Source organism: Chaetura pelagica, unplaced genomic scaffold, assembly GCF_000747805.2.
Source record: "Chaetura pelagica isolate M959 unplaced genomic scaffold, ChaPel_1.0 scaffold222, whole genome shotgun sequence".
Classification (NCBI taxonomy): Eukaryota; Metazoa; Chordata; class Aves; order Apodiformes; family Apodidae; genus Chaetura; species Chaetura pelagica.
Window position 1 is genome coordinate 4,996,459 of NW_009952711.1, and position 19,405 is coordinate 5,015,863.

Sequence of the window (19,405 nt, forward strand, 5' to 3'; positions counted from 1 at the left end):
ATTAGGAGGAAGTGTAGGGAAGATTACACAGTTAAGGGTACTTACTAATAGCTCAGCTACAATGACTAAATATAATTTAGGGAAATGCCCCTCTAATGACAGACCCAGTCCTAGGAAGGAAGTGGATTCAACACACCTAACCACTCATGTCTGGTCACACACAGTGCCTGTGAGGATGGCCTCTCCCCAGATTTCTAGTGTGTCATCCTTCAGGCCACTTCAGCCCAGAAGGAGGAGTATGTTTTTCCTTCACCTGCATAAGATGCATCATCCAGTCAGCAAGAATGCAGGTGAGAGTAGCACGGTTCTGGGTCCTGACCACAGAACAAGAGATTTGTACTACTTCAGGACAGCATTTTCAAGAAATACTAGACTTATATATAGGTCAAACTGTTACCAGTGATTTGGACCAGTAGAACAGGATTTCCTGATATTCTGCCTGTTGATGATAATGTGAAATCTAAATAAACCCATGGCTTTTGAGTGACAAAGGCTGGTCTTCAAAAGTAAATAAACCAGTTTGCAAGACCACTCATAGTTCAGAAATTAAAATTTCTACTATGAAATTAAATTGTTTTTGTAACAGAATTATTCCCATCAGGTTTCTCTCTCTCCAGAGAAAACCACAGCAAAAAGTAGTGAGTACTTATTACTTGAAAGACCCACTCATTTCTTTTGGGTTTTGACTTATTCCATAAATTTACTCCAATCAGGAGAGTTTGGATGGCAGAAGTCTCCACAAAATTCTGTTTTCCCTGCATTTCAGAATATGCCTAAAATACACTCTTTCTAATATAACTACTTGAATCCAAGGGAAATGCAGAAAAAAAAAAGCATAATATAGCCATGCACAGTGGCTACATTACAAAAAACTCTTGGCAGCCTCAGAGGAAGGCTGGTACTCTTTCATATCACTCAACTCCAGTTTATCTTACTCTTTCTATTCAGATGCTGGCACTGACTCTGGTACTTGTGACATGCCTTCGTAAAATTATTTCAAACAATGTATGTTAATGAAGTCTTTACTTGCCCAAAAATTTAAAAAAAAATATTTAATTTTGTAGATATAGATTTCTAAAAGATGCCACCAACATTAACTTGAACATTGAATGTCCTTGAACAATTAACTGCTCTTCTTCCCTATGCTTAGGCATTTTGCTGCATTTCTGTGCTATCCAGATTACTTCTTCAAGAAGTTTATTTATGATAGGCTAATAGAGCACTATTCCCACCTCTGGAAATCTTTTGAGAGGAGTTTCCTGAAAGCTTGAAAAGCTACCAGAGTGGCTGGCCTGAGTAATACATGGGAGTCCATTAAAGCCTCCTTGAGTTGGCCTAATAGGCACACATCCCATAGCTTGCTTGGGCAGCACCTCATCTTCCCCTGGCAGAGGGACAGATACAACATCTCTCAAGAGGTGGATTGAAATTCTTCCCTGTTGCAGGTTTGGTTTTTTGCACAAGTATTTCAGCATGGAAAGCAAACACTACAGGGCTGCTGTATTTATTCCAAAATGCTGCTACTACAAGGGGTGTTCTTTCCCCATTACCTTTGTCTCAGTATAGCTCAAAAGGCTTTTTTAAAATGCACACACAGTGTCACATGCACAACAGTTGATCAACAATGTCTTTTAGTTAGTACAATTTAATCTTACTGATTTTTAGAGCTGCAGTGTTCTAATGTAAGCAGAGAAAGCAGGTAAGAGGGATATAGATAGCAATGAATGCTTAGAAAAGACCTGTCTAGAACACCTATTCTCCCTGCTGCAAAACAAGAACAGAAAGACAAAAAGACAAAAAAAAAAAAGAAAAAAAGAAAAAAAAAATCACTACAAGGCAATTGCCCTACTTCTGCCCTCATTTTTACTGGGATGTGTCTGATAATAACTGAGCAGCAAACGGAGGTGCTCTGGATATTAATGTGGGTTAATAGCATGAAAGTAGTACAAAGGACAGCTCTGACTGCTTTTTAAAATTAACCTGGAGATCCATTGCTGCCGCAGGTCGTTGAACAAAGAAGTTACTAGCATTAATAGAAGAGATACAGGTACATGTGCAGGATCAGGTTTGGGTCAGACAAAAGGGTAAACTAGCTAGCATGAAATCAGCAAGGGCTATCATCAGGTTTCCCCATGGCTAGCAATGATCAGAGAGAGAATGACAGTAGTCTCCTGTGAACACAACTGACATGGGGGGAAGGAAAAAGGAGGGGATTTGCCTTCCTGTGGGGCCCTGGGAACTGACCACTGTTGAAAACAGGATACTAGACCATCACTCTGCCCCTGGAAATATCTATATTCCTACCTTTTAAATAAATATTTACCAAATTATTAATACAGTAGCACAAAGCCCAGTGCTCCTCCCTCTGAAATCAATAGCAAAATTCCCAGTAATTTCTACAGATGTTGTGCAGAGGCTATAGTATATGAATATATTAAGAGCATGCATCGGTTATCTTGAAAACATCTAATGGTCATTCATTTTCTAGCTCATTTTATTTGAGTAAACCATTTGAGGAAGTAACAAACACTTCAGAAATCCTCAATTTGCTGTCCTGTACCTTTGCTAAAGCATTGGAATGAAAAGTACACCAATATGTTCTGACAGCAGACAAGCTAGCAAGCTCTTAAGGAGGAGGTCTTGTACATTTCCTACTACTGCTCCTATCACTGGAGTTATATAGTCTCTTTGAATTTTGAGGTTCTCCTGTTTTAATATACTCATATTTTGATTAATTAACAACAGAGAGAAAATACTTAAGACAAAAAGATCCTATAGATGTAAACATTGGACAAAAATGATTGAAGTGCCCTTCTGTGCACTTCTGTCCCTGTCTTTAGGGAGACAATGCTGAAGCAGATTTCTCAAGAGAGTATTGTTTCTCTTTCCTTGGCTTGTGCAATGGACAGTGGCCAATGTGGATATAAATTGTAATGGAATATGAGTACACTAGAACATTTTCTGTGTCGACCATATCTTGTTGTTTAATGTTACAGCTTTTCTGCATAAATCTGCTGTAACCATAAACAGGATCTCACCCTCAGATTTGAAATAATTTCAGTATAAAGGTGATTCTCTGACAGCAGTGGAAATATCTAGAAAAAATAATGAGTTGAAACATATTTGGCTGAAGTTTTGACCCTGGTGGAAAAATTGGACATTAACCTCCACATCTCTAGGGTGGATTTTTGCAGTGCAGGACAAACACACAAAAACGCATACAGATCAACATCAGCATTAAGGACACCTGAAATAAGATGGGGTTTTTTTGCATGCTTCCTACTGGCCCACGTCCATACATTTTTTGAGTGCATATTATCAACCACATAGCTTTAAAATTGTTTGGAATCTGTTTCTGTATTGCCAAAACAACACTGCTGGCATAGTTCAATTAGTCTTCTATTTGCTTCCCCCTCTACAGAACCTATACAATTTATCCAGGTTTTAGCCTTTTGTAACTGATGATGTTTATTAATTTTCTCTTAATACAGCAGGTGTTTGGTATAATTTCCACAGATACTATCTAATTCTCTGGAAAGTTTTCAGCCTGATTGCTATTTATCTGACAGTATCAGAAATAGCTGCAGTATAGAGGTCAGATTCCTTAGCTACCATTAAATTAGCACGTTGGGGTACCAGCAACCACTTTGCAACAGCAATACAAACATTATAATTTACCCTGTTATGTAGATATAACTTGAATTCCACTGTATCTGTAGCCACACATAGTCTAGACCATTGCTTAAGCTGAAATTTTAGCTGTCTTCTGGTAAATACCACCTGATCATTTTAAAGTAAATCCTTGCAAAAAAAATTAGGTTTTCCCTGTGTAGCAATTCTCAGGTTTTCCTTGGGCTAGAACAGCATGATTTTGTACAGAGCTTGGTGATATAAAGTGAGAAAGCTTGAACAAGTAGTAAATGCTGTCCTGTTAACCTATCACATTTTACAGATTCCTGACGATATGGCTAGTGTAGGCCACCAGTAAATGAACCATACATATTTCACCACAGTTCATTCTGTCCTGTGTGAATTCTGGAAAAACTGAGAAACTCTTAGGGCCCACACTGTGAAATAGTGACTGCTCAAAACTCACTAGTCTGCAGATCACATCACAAGCAGTATCTTTTGCAACTGGGGTGGCCACTGGTGTTGTTAGGTGGGATGAACCCATGACTAAAGCTACACTGAAAATAATTTCATAGAATCATAGCATATGCTGAGTTGGAAGGGACCCATCAGGATCATTGAGTCCAACTCTTGTCCCTGTGTTGCTTGATAATACATTTAAAGGTTGAGAAAAATGACAACTTGGTTTCTGATAAATTTGATTGTCAAGTCATAGTCCAGCCATAGTCATGAACTACCTCATACTGCCTCCCAGATCATCACTCAAGTATTTTGCATAGTACAAATGCCCAGACTACATCAGAGCTGCGATCTATCTTGTCTGTCAGTGGCCAGGATTTCCTGTTTCAGAAAGATATGCAAGAACTTCACAGGAGTCAGATATTAATTATCCTCCCACTAAATATCTCCCTGGATTTCTAATCACTAGAGACTGGCTTACTTCCTGGACTATAGGTTTAGTAACTCCTGCTGACACATTTTCATGAACAATGGGTGATCTTACCAGCCATGAACTTTTGTTTCTTGGTAAGTTATCAGCACCAGTGTGTCTAGTCATGCTGTATAAAAAAGTACCAATTTTTATTCTCCTTGCTCTTTTCTGGTGATTGCCTGATTGTTACAGTGTTACAAAATGATAAAGATTTTCAAATGTTTTCTGTAGAAAAAAACAGTCCTCTCCAGAAAATTTGAACCAGCTTTCCCTTCCTGTGGCCTTTTTTTTTTTTTTTTTCCTTTCCATTTTTCTCTCAAGAGCCAAAAAAATTCAAGCTCTGCTAAACACAGGAAAAATTTGGGAGGAACAGTAAAACTGGTATTACTCTCCCTTTCTCCCTCCATATTAATTCTAAATTTGTAAAAAAAATTATAAAGGTGATGAGAACAACTGCACTAAGCAAAGCACCAATCAAAGTTAAAATGTCCTGCTTTTATCTGATTCTCTGGACTCAGTTGCAGAGCATCCTCAAAGGGCCTCACAACTGATCTCTGGCAGCTGTGCACACTCAGTTTGTGGTCAGCAGCATGGCACTGCTTCTGTGCTTCAGGAAAGCATGATTAGTTAGCGCAGTGGGTATCATCAGTATGCTCTGCGGCTGGTTGGTATCTTCATATTGCTGAGAAGAAAAGCTAGAACAACAAGACTTACGAAAGTTTGTGGAATCAAAAGTCACTTACCTGGTATCTGATGCTCTAGGCTTGGCAGGTCTCCACTCAGTGTGGAGACCTATTCTATCCAGGAGTTACTCATCCTGTGCACTGGTGATAAGCATGACATGATACAGAACAGATCTCAGCAAACTCCCTGGTCCACTGAGTTTCTAGGTGTTCAGTTCCTTCCTGCCACCTGCACTGCCCTTCAGATGCAACTGCCAAGGTCATTCATTTGATGGCACATTGACATCTACGGATGCTGCAGCTTATACACAGGCTTCTGAGGCTTGTGTCATCCCACTTTGAGTCATAAGCACCTGCCCTTCCTGAAAACAGCACTGTGAAGCTTTACACTGAAAGCTCTCTGGGTGAATATAAACACATTGCAGCAAGAGGCTGGGCAAATGGTAATTGCACAAGTACAAAAAGCTCATTATTTTGCTCAAATAAACTTAAAAACAGGTGTTTAATATCATACCTACAGTGCATCATGACATTTCCTGTGCTACCAGCCTGGCAACATGACCACAGCAGACTGCATATACTGCCTGTCTCCCACTTTACTTCTGGATACAGAGTAAGCTAAAAGCATAAGTTAAATAAAATCCCATACATGTTGTCAAGATTTCACCCCCAGGACAGAGAAGACCCAACAGACACCTAGAGAATAAAATGAGGAAATAAACCTTCCCAGCCTCAGTTTTGTTTATTTTTTCCTCTGCCCAAAACAAAGAGCAAACAGAATCCTCCGAAACTCCAAACTTGCTCAAAAAAAGGCAAAATGTCCCAACAGCCACCTATATAACAGCCAGACCTTTCCATCAGGACCTGAGAACTCATGTTTGCTGTGAATAAGCTAACATCAATGCTATGATTTCCAAACATCTGGTGGTCCAGACTCCTCACTTCCTCTCTGCTCTGGCACATCTAATACCATGCATTGGGTCTCCCAGCAGAGTATCTGCAGTCGTCACTGATGAAGCAAAGACCATAGCTGGGAAGTGCAACATCAGGCACCAACCAGGTACCACATTAGAAAGCACACCACAAATGCGTAGTTCTGAGATACTTACCTGCACCTTTGTAGGGCAACTGTGCAATAAGTAGCCAGCCCAGCAGCGACAGTGCTGGTGCTTGCTTCATGGTATTTGTCACAGTGAGAGGTCTGATGAAAATCCAGTTGTCTTTGAAAAAATACTTTAATGAAACCCATTGCAAACATATGCTTGTTGACATATATATGTTGACATATAGTGGAAAAACAAATACTTTGTGAGCCTTTTCAGTTGGTTTGTTACATATGTACATCTTCTGCAAAGAATATGAAGGACTCTAGATTACTAAGGAGGGTTTTACCTCAATGCCACTACAGCTCTTTTTTTCTCAGTAGAGAAGCAATAGCAGCAGCAATAAGGGCAGAAGAGGAAAGAAGGCTGATTAAGCAGACTACAGTTTTCCTTCTGTTATCCGCTCTCCATATCAATAGCCCCAGCATGGTACATTCATACAAGAGGCTTATCCTGCACACACCTTCAAAGATCCTTTTCCCCACAGAGGCAGCAGCCATAGCAGTCCTATTCTTTGCTTGGTCTTTTGTCTGCTTATCCTACAAGCCTTATTACGTTTAGTTCATCTGAAAAACTTTTCTAGCCAAAGATGCCAGGCAAATTGAAGAGATTAATTATCTTGAGCTCTGGAAGAGGAGGCTCAGACTGCCCTTGGATGTCCTGACTAATATTTACCCTTATGTGGTATCATGCAGGACACCACAGAGACCATGGTCTAATAAAGAACAAGTAATTCACAGTCGGCAAAGACATTTTGATCTGAATTTTGAATTTGATCTTATCTTTAAAATAGCTGGATACCACACACAATATGTACTGAAAAAGCAAGGCACAGTGAGCTGTGTTTAAAGTAAACTTAGGCCAACTCAGGAAGCTTCCTTTCTTTGGTTGCTTGATGTTACAGCTTTTACTTATTTTTTGAGACTTTATTTTTTTCCTTCCCCCTTCTCACAGCCATTGTGTAACATGTGTCACACAATAAACCTTTTTCTTATTTGAAGAAAAACAAATTTGAAACTTTCTGAAAAGCAAGGAATTCTAGACTTAAATCTGGCATTCTGCAGCAGACAGAGCCTGCTGGTCACGGTAGAGCCAGCAGAAGACCTTCAATCTCAGATATGTGGCAGGCAATACAGCTCCCAACTTGGGAAGCATTATAGTGTATCACAGAGTGCAGGACAAAGGGCTAGACACAGCAGAGAAAGCAGATATGCAAAAAAATCCAATCTGCTGAAAAATCAGATCCTTGGCAATTTTGTCCAGTAAGTTTCAGTGTAGACATAGTATCAGGTTTTCAAGGTCTAGTTTTGTGCTCCATTTTCCAAGCACATTGACAAAAGTATGAGGAGGTCAAGGACTGAAGCAGCAGCTCAGATGGATTAGAAACCAAAAGCCTCCTGGTTCCCACTGCTCTACTTCCAACTATTAGACCACCCTGTCTTCCCTGGATGGCTCAACTTCCTGTTTTCCTTTTGGTAAAGCGTTTAAGTGACAAATTAAGAGGCTTGTTGTAACTCTGTCAAAAAGCTCTTTTACTCAGCAAATATACAAGAATATACCAGAACTCTGATGAAGATGGTGTGTGCCAGGAAGGATTTACAGTAACCAGTGTGTCCACAGCCACTGAATTTGTGTATCAATTTGTGTATCATTTTTAAACAGCCAGGATTATGTTTTCAGGCAGGCAGCAAATCAGTTGCTGCAGCACACACAGAGAAGCACCCCCCTCTCTCTGACTTCAGTGTATGTGCACGTGTATTGGCTCTTGCATGCTCTAGTCAAAAATACCCAATGACTCCTTTTTCCTTAAATAGTACTTGTTGTACTTTAACCAAAAGACTTGAAGAACAAAATGAAAAGTGTACCCATCTGAGTCTCATCTTTAGTACAGAAATCACATGTTGGCAGCCTCAGCCAAGCCAAGTTCCAGGTCTCAGTCCTTAACTCTCAGGAAAATAGAGGCCAGGCTGGTCTAAGAATAGCCAGCTCTGTGGGTGTGAGAGGTGAACTTTTACTCAACAGCTCAGCTCTCCTATGCACTGGCACTGCTTTCTAGAAAAGTCAATTTCGTTTTTGGCACAGACTGTTTTCCAAGGGACAAGTCCCAGTCTCATATCTCTTTCCACTCCAAGGACAGCAATGCTTTCTTTCTCACTCACAAAAAACACAGAAGTAGACACATCTTTGACAAAAAGCCAAATCCAAGGGAAAATAGAGAACCACACATAAACTCTTTCTGGAAAAAAGACATGATAAAATATAAGTCATACAAAATCAATGCTTCTGATACTGGCAGGCACTTGAGTATCCAAGGTTTGAAGATGCTGACAGCATCTCTGCAAAACAGAACTACATGTGCAGCAAAGGGGTAGGCAAGCCAGTCAGTACCCATTAACAGTGCATCCACAGAAATATCAGAAACATGCTGCTCCTTTGAGCAGCATTATGTTTTGTCATATCTGGACTCTCTTGAATCTCTGCTAAAAATACATCTAGGAATTAGGCATTTCCTAGCACTACTTCAGTGTGCTCCCTGCCATTCTGATCTTGAACCTTTATAGTCTCCCTGGAAATAAGATTACATCCATCCCAGTCCAAGTTAGGTAGCTGTAGGTTCATCTAATGCCAGGCTCTTGGAGTGAAGAGGAGTGAAGGGAAGGTAAAAATCAAACTAACCAGAACTGGATCCTGCGTGGAGCGTTCTTACTGTCTGTACTGTCTCCTTTACTTCATATTATGCCATTAGCAGGTTTCATCCTAGCCAGACTGCCTGTAACCAAAGTAAAAGGACTGCTTGATACTAGTGAAGAGCTTTGTAACCTAATATATAAAGCATGGTTCAGAAAGCCCGTTCTGCTGAAGAAGCAAAAGTACCCAGAAAGCAAAAAAAACCCTCAAGTTACTTGTAATAAGTTCCTTCTCTGCACTCAAACAGAAGTATTCCTACAGTTTTCCTATTGGCAACTTGGAGAACTTAAAAACTTTCCTCATCCACCTGTGCTCAGAATTTAAGTAAAATTTTTGTATTGCCTGTTCTTCTGCTAATGGCATTAAACTTCAGGATCTGAATAAAACAGTAAATTGTTATTAAAAGTGGAGAAAAGATCAAGTGTTCCCTCTTGCATAAATCATGCAGTCTCTGCTTGCTGGTTACTACCCACTGTCACACACTACTGAGGTAGGTGAGTGCAATTCTCTACTGCACTTGACCTTATCCATTGAACTTTACTTCCTCTTCTTCTTCTTAAGTCCTTCCTTTCTTCCATGTTAAAAGAAAAATCTATAATACAAAAAACCTTAACATTAATTTCTATACCTTTTTCCCAAAAGATCCATGCTCATGAATAAACTTTGAAATAACAGTGACATTTTCACCACTATAATCTAGTAGGTTCAAGGGATTAAATATGTGACCTAATTGGCACTTATGCAAAAAGAACAAGTTACATGTGTTATAAACCCTGACAATCTCTTAAAGAATGTTGCTCATTCAGCAAAGTCTTTGAACGTTTTGCGGTGTTGCTTGATAACTGCAGTTGGTAGATAGTAGCAGTTGAAATGTGTAGCTCTACTCATAAGATAGGAAGCTTCAGTTAACTAAAAGCATCAATATTTAATTACTGAAATACGCTGTGTGATCCAGAAAAGGCCTAAAAGCTGAAGCTATTGAACTGTGTAGCTTACTCAGCAAAGCACACAGCTGGTCTGTAAAAAATGAGAAATGTGCATGGCTTCTAGAATAATTTAGAAAATCAGCTATAAATTTGAACAGATTATTTAATCAGGAAAAAGGAAATAATTAAGTCGAGAAGAATTAGGATAAATCTGAGGGATATGCAGATTATTCAACAAGTTACAGAGTTATCCCCAAGAGACTACATTGGAGGGGGGTAACTTACCTGGTTATTGAACAATAAAAAACAACTGACAATACTGAACTAACAAAGTATTTGGATAGTATAGAGTTTTCCTTAAATAAGGTAACGCACAAGGAAGCAGGTACAGGGGGACAGCAAGAAGACTACTTTTCCTTTCTCCATGAATTAAAGAGATACGATGTTTCAAAGATCTTAATGCTTCTATGAAAAGAGATGCCTTTTAAAGTCAAGGATGCTGAAACCCATTACGTGTGACAAATATCCCTAGTTTTATTACTTGGATAGTGAGTCAGAAGCTTATGGAGGTCAGGAGGATTTTGTTCCCTTGTTTGTTTTACATTTACATATTTTGCATTATATAGCAACTGCCATTGAAAGATCTTGGAGCACTTGCCAAATGGTACTGATTTAAAACATTTAAAAAAACACAGTTGTAGATGTTAACTTGAATTATCCTATCTACAAAATCAGGCTCAGAAAACCAAGAGGATCTGCCATAGTGTAACAGATTAGTGAAAATGCTCAAAATAGAACTTCAATTTTATTTTCAAAACCAGGAATTATAAACAACCATGCATGTCCTTTTAAGCCACAAGTTGTCAGAAACTGAATATGGCAATACTAACGCTGCACAGTTGTTTGAAAAACCTGTGTATTTAAGTAGAATAGAATTTTACTGAGAGGAAATGCTGTTTTTGTAGAAAAACTCATCACATAAATATCATCAAAATATCAGTGAAATATGAAAGACAAATAATCCCAGGTATGACAAAAAATTAATTGTTCATCATAGGTCACTTACACTGTGAGAGAAGCATCCACTATCTAAGTCATCAGGTCAGGCTTATATCAAAAAAGTGACTTAGCTTGGGTCTGTTTGTTTATGAGATATGATGGTATCATCAAAAAAGCCAGAAGGTCTCTACAGCTCAGAATTCAAGACATGTCTCTGTAATACATCAGAAACTCTGATGTTTGTACAAACTTCTAGGGCCTGAACATCTCACAAACATGTTTCTTCTCATCTTCTCTCTCTTTGTTTCCTTTTATGGGTCACGAGCTCCTTCTGGAAGTTGGTAAAAAATAGAAATGGAAATATCATGAACATTTTTCTAGACTATAAACTTTGACTTCAGATGAGTTTTGATCAAAAACTGCCATGAGATGGAATGAACAAATCAGATGTACTTAAAACTCTTGTCAGTGGACTCTACCCTCATCACCACTAGCAAGTATCGATAAACAGAGCTCCAGTCTGCTTTGTGAATGAGTTGAAATACCCTCTTCAACATCTTTAGATTTTCTTTTATTTTAGTCATATAATTTGAGAACTCTAAAGAGGAAATGCCATTTCCAAGTCTAAATGATCAAACTAGAGACCAGTTCCTTAGACACTGTGTGTGTGTGTGTTTAATAAGCAGGATCCCTCCCATTAGGAGACTGCAGCAACGCATCTCCCTCCTTCTAAGTTCAAGTGAGAAGAAGAATTTTCTAGATATTACATCTGCCACCTGCTTTACAAGAAACAAAGAAAGTAGCTATCGAAAAAGAAGAAAATGCAGAAACTTATTTACAGCATCAGTATTTCCCATATAATTATTTTCTTATATCTTAAATACACACATCTTCCATATGAAATTCTATGGCCATATCAAGCTATGGGCACATACAAAGTAGAGCTGAAAGAGCTGTCTGTTTATTTGAATTGAATGTCTTTTACAGTTTAGTGTAACTGGAGGTAGATGCAATATTAAGTGATTTTCTTCCAGTGGTTTGAAATAATAGTAATCTATGAGCATTAGGACAGAGCATTGGATATTGGAATCAGTTGTTTAAAGTGAAGCCTACAGAAACATGCAAATGAAACGACAAAATCAAATCACAGCAGGTTATATAATGATTGTCAGAACAGTACAGTGCAGATCCTCCTGGAGGAAAGGCTGTTTCTATGTTGTCAAAAAAGTAAAGCTAATACTGCAAAAAATTTCTATGAGTACGCTACTTGGAAGGATATACAAGATTCAGAGTATTACAGTGATGATGTTAATATTATTTCCCATTTATCTCAAACCATTAAAATAAAGTTTAAGGCAATTACATGGCAAAAGAGTCTGTAATCTGCTATGCATTAATACATTTCTGATCCTGCAGGCAGGAGTTTCATTTCATACAAAGGTATGAAAATGGATACTGCCATTGTCAGGACTTTTGCCTTAACTAAGTCTATCAGTCTTACTTTCAGAACTGATAAGTTTGTCCTCTTCAGTAGATGCCTTTATGGGAGTAATAGAAGCTCCCAGGAGCTTCAGTTTTAAGTACTTTTCACAATTACATTACACTATTATTTGGTCCATTCAGTGAAGAAGGGTTACTAATCTGTAACTGGAGACAAATACTAATCATCATACAGGACTTAGCTATTGTTTAATTAACAAACTTATGTAGCAGTGGCCTTTCCTTAGAATTCTAGATTGTTAAAGGAGCAAAAATGGTCCAGTGAAATATAAATGGCAACACAAATATTTTTAGCAATAAAATGGAAAACACTTTAAAAATAAAATCTGAAATGCTTTTTTTTTCTTTTAAATTTCCTGCAAAGTTTGTTGAACAAATCTGTCACCCCAAATGCAGATACTTCTGTAAACTGAAATACTAATATATATCTGCAGACTATACAGTGCAATATAGCACAAGTAGTTGCTCAAGAACATCTTACAAAACAGTGCTTTGTGTTGCCAGGTTCATAAAATTTTGGGACCAAATAATGAACAAATTTAAGCATGTGCTTAATTCAAAGACCACAATTAATTTTACTGGAACAAGTGGGACTCCTTAGAGACTTTAAGATAAGCCTTGTCCTGACGTCTTCAAATCAGCAGACCTCTAAAGGCTGCCTCTGGCAGCATGGAGTCCATTTCAGGAAATGAAAGATACCAAGTAGTATCTGACCTCATTCTCACCTTTCACTACTAAGAACATAAAGTGTCCCTCACAAAGCTTACAAGAAAGCTGTAGGCAAGCCTCACTCATCATTCAGATGTGATGGCCCTCTTGAAATCAGTAGGCAACTCTAATATTCATAATACATACAATAAAACTTGCACTGGTTTAAAAATGAAAATGTACTGGCTCAGGCACTGTGATTCTGCTCTCTAAAGCATAAAATGTATTAGTTTTCATTTGTTTTCTTCTTAAACAAACCCCAAATATAGCATTCAGTATAAATTTAAGTACATATGAAACTGATTTATATAATATTTGACACTTTATAAAATAGTACTGAAGTAGTCAATAAAAAGATTAGGTTTAAAATATTTACATTTTATACACAATTTTCCCCTACTTACAATTATTAAATAATCTTCTCTGGTTTCCTTAGTTTTAGGGAAAGGCTATTAATAATTACAAACTAATTTTGAATTACTTTTAAATGGCTTTTTACTTAAACAGAATTTTAGCAAAATAACATTTCCCATGTGAAATATTATGTCTGTGTTTTCAGTAGTAGGTAAATACATGTATCTCCATGTTTTATAGCTGTTTTATAATGCAATCATGTTTTCCATAATAAACAGTGGAGATTTAAGAAATAAAATGTCGCAGTATGGATGGAAACATAATTATATTCCCAACTTTTAAATCCCTTTGTCGTTTGGCTTCTTGATTATCCAGTTTCTTGATAAGGTCTTTTAGTCATCCAGTACTTCCAAGGAATCACAGATTTGATACTTATTTAGGTTTTTGTGTCATCATCTTTTGAAAAATTATTTCCTGCAGCTGCTTCACAGACACTCTCACCATCCGTGCTGAAATCATCGTCGTCATCATCGTCAGAATCAGCCAACACTTTACTTGGTGACTTCTTCAGTCTACTAAAACAAAAATACACATATCTTTGCTCTTAAAACTGTACATCTACATGCAGAACACTTATGCAGAACAGCTTAAAGCACTGACAGGTAGCATTTACATTTTTAAAGGATGTCAAAGAAACTCGTGCTCTAATAGGGGTGGTTTATCACAGTCTACATCTCTTATGAAAGAAACACACAAGAGAAAGGAGACGAATCAATAATGGTTTCAAGCACCTCAAACTTAAGTCACAGAGAGGGGAAACTGTAAACTTTGCATAGTGAGATATTCAAAGATGGCTGAGGAAAATTAACACAGGATAACTGTACCTCTCAGTCATTACCAGGAAATTTTATTACTAGAAATGGTAAGAGTGTTGAGTCTCACCACCTTTTTCCATGTATTTATTCCCTGCCTCAGTTACTTTATTCAGCAAGCAGATCTTGGAAAGAAGGTTTGGGCACCTAGAGCACCCTGGAAAGAATTGGAGAACTTTTGTGGAGAAAGAAAATGCAGAAGAACTTCACAGGTCTGTCTCTTAAACTCTGTCTGTTTATGACAAATTTGAAGTTTGTTAGAGAAAGCCCTTAGTTTATGGACTAAAGGAGTAAGAGATCAATCTTGAAGGTGGTGGTGTAAAATGTTATTGTGAAGTCTGACGAGTCATCCTACCTTAATTCCTTCTTTGCAGCATTAAGCTGTCCTTGCAATTCCTCATTCATGTCTAGTTGCTCTTCCAGTTCTCTCTGGAGTTTCTTTTTAGCACTCTCCAGTCTGTCTATCTCTTCTTCAGCTTCTTCAACTTGACGTTTCATTGCTTTCAAACGCAAACTCAACTGAAATATTCACATGTCAGCTGATTAGAGGACTATTTTAATAAAGGAATTTTATTCTTCCAGAATCTATGAGAGGGAGAATAAAGACACAACTTTGCCAGTGTAAGTGACACTGTAATCCTATGCTTCAGAAGTATCAGAAAGCCAGCATTAGACTTTGACAAAAGTGATGGGATACAACTTTTAAAGAAAAAAACAGCAACAAATTAATGTAGCTTCGGTAGAGCATGACAGTATGTCACAGCAAGAGGTGGTAATAAGTAAGGGAAGACTAGAGCTATTAGTGTGTCTAAGTTAAATAACTTTACTGTACTACAGACAGATACTATAAAACACATTTTAAAAACCCAGAGGATTATAAAAGATTGTTCCCTTAACAGATGCCTTGCAATTTGAAACAATGTTCTGCCTAGAAAATTAACAGCAAGTATTTTGACTTATGTACTGAAATAAACTGTGTTTTAAGCAAGGAATCAAGAAAGACCACAGGAACAATAGAGCACATTGCTATTACAATATCAGTGTACGACTAATACCTATAGATTATATTCAACAATAAATAGCTCCTCTCTTTTAACAAAATCTTATGGTGGCAAAACAAATAATATATTTGTTGGTGTATGTGTTTATAGGATCACATATTGGTGTGTGTATATATATACACACACACATATATATAAAGAATCATATACTATTATTGGGTTTATTTCTTAAAATGACTTTAGCACTGCTTCTATAAGGCTTCCTTTTCATAATTCTAGAAATGAATAACAATTTATTACTAGACAAAATAATATTATGACAGTGGGAACTGCAAATCTCACTAAATGGGAGTTCATTAAAAACACAGTAATCAGTATCTACTTATAAGCTTCTCATATCTTTTGTTTATCATTTATGTTAATAGGATTAATATCAGATATTTGCATATCAGTCTTTCCCTCTACCTGGTCTTTCTGATCAGTCAATGAGAGATGTTCATCATCGACTTGCAACATTAACTCCTTCACTTTTCTCTCAAGTCTGCGGTTATTTAGTTGGAAATTAGCTCTATCCCTAGAAGAAACAAGACAAAAGACAAGCTTGTAAAAAAAACAAAACAAAAGGAACTGAAATATTTCCAATCCTGCTGACACAATTCCTTAGCATCCTCCTAGGAATTGAATAAACACTAATGGCCCCTGCTTTGATTTACTGATTCCATATAGCATATTAAGAAATTTGTTCAAAAGCTTTAACCACTAAGGGGAATTTCTTCTGTACCTGGAGCAACGTTTACAATTAAAAAATACATTCCTCCAAGATTAAATAATGAAGTAAACATGAAAACAGAAGTGTAAGATGACAGTTAATTTCTGAGCCTGTTAGTGATATCAGACATTGCTAAAGTAGATGTTAACACTGTGCCAAGTTTTAAATTTATAGGGCAACTTCTAGTGAGCTTTCTGTCAAAAAGAAAATTTGCAATACTTGTATGAAACAGTAACCACTGTGATTCGGTGCTTGTGAGAAAAAAAATCAAGTTAATTGTATTAGAGACTCAATATTAGTAACAGGCCATATTAACAAACAAATATGCATGTTTTGATCTTAACATAACTAGTTTCACCTCTCTTCATTTTCAAGTCGTTCTTCTAGCTCTGCGATCCTTGCTTCCATTTGAGCAACAAGTCCCTCTTTACTGGATCGGTAAGAACCCTCCAAGTGAAGGATTCGGCTCTTCAAGTCTTTGTTCTATGGTTGGAACACATTTGATTACCACATACATGCTCATATTAACAAATATAACCTTACCACAAAATCAGTTTCTCCAGGTAAACATAAGGTGATCAGTATATTTTTAATTAGGTAAATATGGAAAAAGAGTCACTGAGATTTTACTGTTTACTACAAACAAATCTTCTATTACTGTGCTTCATTAAAAAGAAGTGTTAAAGCCTGAGTTAAATTTTTTGCATCAAATGGGCCCTTGAATTCCAGATGCTCGCAAGCCTCTCCCAATAGCATTTTTTAATATGCCAAAATGTTTCAAATAGCATTGGATATGTCTTAGTCTCCATACAATTCTTTTGTCAGTTTCTGTATTTTTCCCCTTTACCTCACTGGTTTATGGCTAAGACAAGTAGACAAAAAATGTGTCTGCATCAAATATTGGTTTAATATATCAAAGTTGTTACTGTGAGTTGTTCCCTGCCCCCTTTCTTAATTATTCAATGCTACTCCTACTGCATAAATGGTTAGAAAACTTTGCAAGCAGACTTTCTGCTGAGATTTATGCCTTTTTTTTTTTTTTGCCAAGAGAAAAAAAAAAAAAAAGGAGATACATGAGTACATGAGGAACAGAACTTCAAACCATGGTCTAAACCATGGTCTCAGATCTCCAACACTAAAATGCTATGAGAAGTCAGAATTAAAGCATAAGAACGTACATGGGATATACCAGTAGGTGGCGTTCTTTTTTATCAAACAGTTAAGATAGCATTAATTTCACATAATATAAGGCACCAAATTAGGCGTCCGATATAAATGTGTTCTCTAAATTTCAATTATAGTCCATCTTATGCTCTAGAGAGTGTCAATAATATTATGACTTGCTAAGATAGCTTTTCTCTGGATCTCACCTAGGGCCTACAATAGCAGTCCTGCTTTTAAAGGCCTCTGAGCTGCAGAGTAAAATATTGCAAAAGGCTAGAAAGTATTTTTATGTACTTTTCATCACAGATATTGAAACGTAGGAGTTATGTTCCTTTCTAGGTGGAGGGCAGCAGTTCTCTACCAAATCTGTATCTTTTCTTGCAGAGGCAAGTATTTTTTTCACTTCTTTGGTCCTACAGAAGAAAATACTCAATTAAAATCACAACTGCTTGAAATCATGATTCTCAGCAGAGGTCCTGAAGGTCTGTTAAGACTTTGAAGAACAGCTCCTCCAAAAGAGGTCAAAGGATGTACAGATAAACTAGGTAAGACTGTCTTTGATATTGTAGTCTTTTCTGTATATGTGCTTTTAAAAAATCTATATTGATATCTCACTTTTAGCCTAAAACAAGTGCTCCATACCAACTGTCTTTGATGCTCCAATGTATAGACAGCATCTGTGTGGTAGAGAGATGCCTGCACTTGCTACAACAAAAATGTTGTATTATATAAACAGATGTATGCACAGTATGAGTGTTTAGCATATGAAATATATAAACTATAACAAACCTCAAGCTAAAACAGGACAAACAGAAGGGAAAAATACTCAGTGGTCATGTATCTCAAGATTATAATATTTTCTTTTAAGCATCAATATTAACATACTGATTTTTAAAATCTACTCTTAGTAACACATACTTCCAGCAGCACACCATGATGGGACAGTGGCAGCTACTGTATTCCTTAAATGCTTATTTGCATTTCCTAATGAAGGCAGATACCCAGCCTATTATCTCGCTAGTGTGATGATACATCAGCCATAATTACCTGTCTTTCCAGTGAAATTTTGTCACACTCCAAATCTTGCTTTATAGCTCTTTCCTGTAGAAGCTCTGTCCTCATTTGTTCAATCTATTACAGAAAGACAGAAAATTGAATTTTTTAACTTACATTTATCTATACGATACTGCATGTGTGTGTGTGTGTGTATACACACATAAAGTACAAATGTGATGAGAAAAAAATTGCTTTCTTCAAACTCAAGAAACAAGCATGATTTCAAATGAAGTTCAGAATTACAATATTGAACTAAATTTTCCACTTCAGGAAGACTATGTTATTCTCAATGCTTATTCTAGGCATTTTCCAGTCACACTGGGTGTTGTTGAAATTCAGTATATATATTCTGTAGCAGGGAACTGAACTCTAAAATGCTGCATAACAGCCATACCATGTAGCAGGGAACCGAGTTCAGGAACATAACACCAGTCTTCAAAGACCTTCTACAGTTGCTTTCTTTATACTTAACTCTGAAGAGACACCTTACCTTTAAGCTACTGTCTACTTTAAAGTTTCAGTCTATTAAACACAAATTGCTAACTGTAGAGAAGTGCCTAAAACTCAGCAAGACACTCCGCAAACAATTGCAGTTTTTATTGTCTGTGAGACTAGTAAAAGCTCTTTTTCAACAGACTTAGTGACATACTGGATATGAACACTGCTCCCCTCCTTCAGTCTATTTTATGTCTGTCATACCAGGAGAGCAGGGACTGCAGGATTAGGGCAAGGGGTGGGTTTTGGTTGTTTTTTTAAAACACAACTTTTGCTACAATTTATGTAAATATTTCAGTTGCATATTCTGTAACCAAAAGGAAAGCATATTCTCCATATGTAAGATGTTAAACAGAATCAAGATAACAACACAGAATTAGTTTATCTCACTACTGGACTTGACTGGAAAATAAATATTCTGAGGATCAAAGAGAAACTCTAAACTGCCTAACAGCTGCTACTGAAACTTCGGGGCTACAAGAAAATATCTGTAGTGCCCTATTACTTTTCTTCCCTCTCATTCCTG

At 37.1% G+C, this 19,405-nt stretch overlaps 1 protein-coding gene across 1 annotated transcript in view; it reads right to left on the bottom strand.

Annotated features, from left to right (window-relative positions):
* Positions 1 to 13,456: 13,456 nt before the first annotated feature.
* Positions 13,457 to 19,405, bottom strand: part of CGNL1 (cingulin-like 1) — a 39,931-nt gene continuing 33,982 nt past the window's right edge. Inside the window, exons 15-19 of the mRNA XM_009994418.1 lie at positions 18,376 to 18,459; positions 16,523 to 16,647; positions 15,861 to 15,969; positions 14,750 to 14,913; positions 13,457 to 14,094 (exon numbers count right to left, since the gene is read on the bottom strand). Coding sequence (XP_009992720.1) covers positions 13,959 to 14,094; positions 14,750 to 14,913; positions 15,861 to 15,969; positions 16,523 to 16,647; positions 18,376 to 18,459 — 618 coding nt within the window. The 3' untranslated portion in view covers positions 13,457 to 13,958. The remainder of the gene's footprint in view (positions 14,095 to 14,749; positions 14,914 to 15,860; positions 15,970 to 16,522; positions 16,648 to 18,375; positions 18,460 to 19,405) is intronic.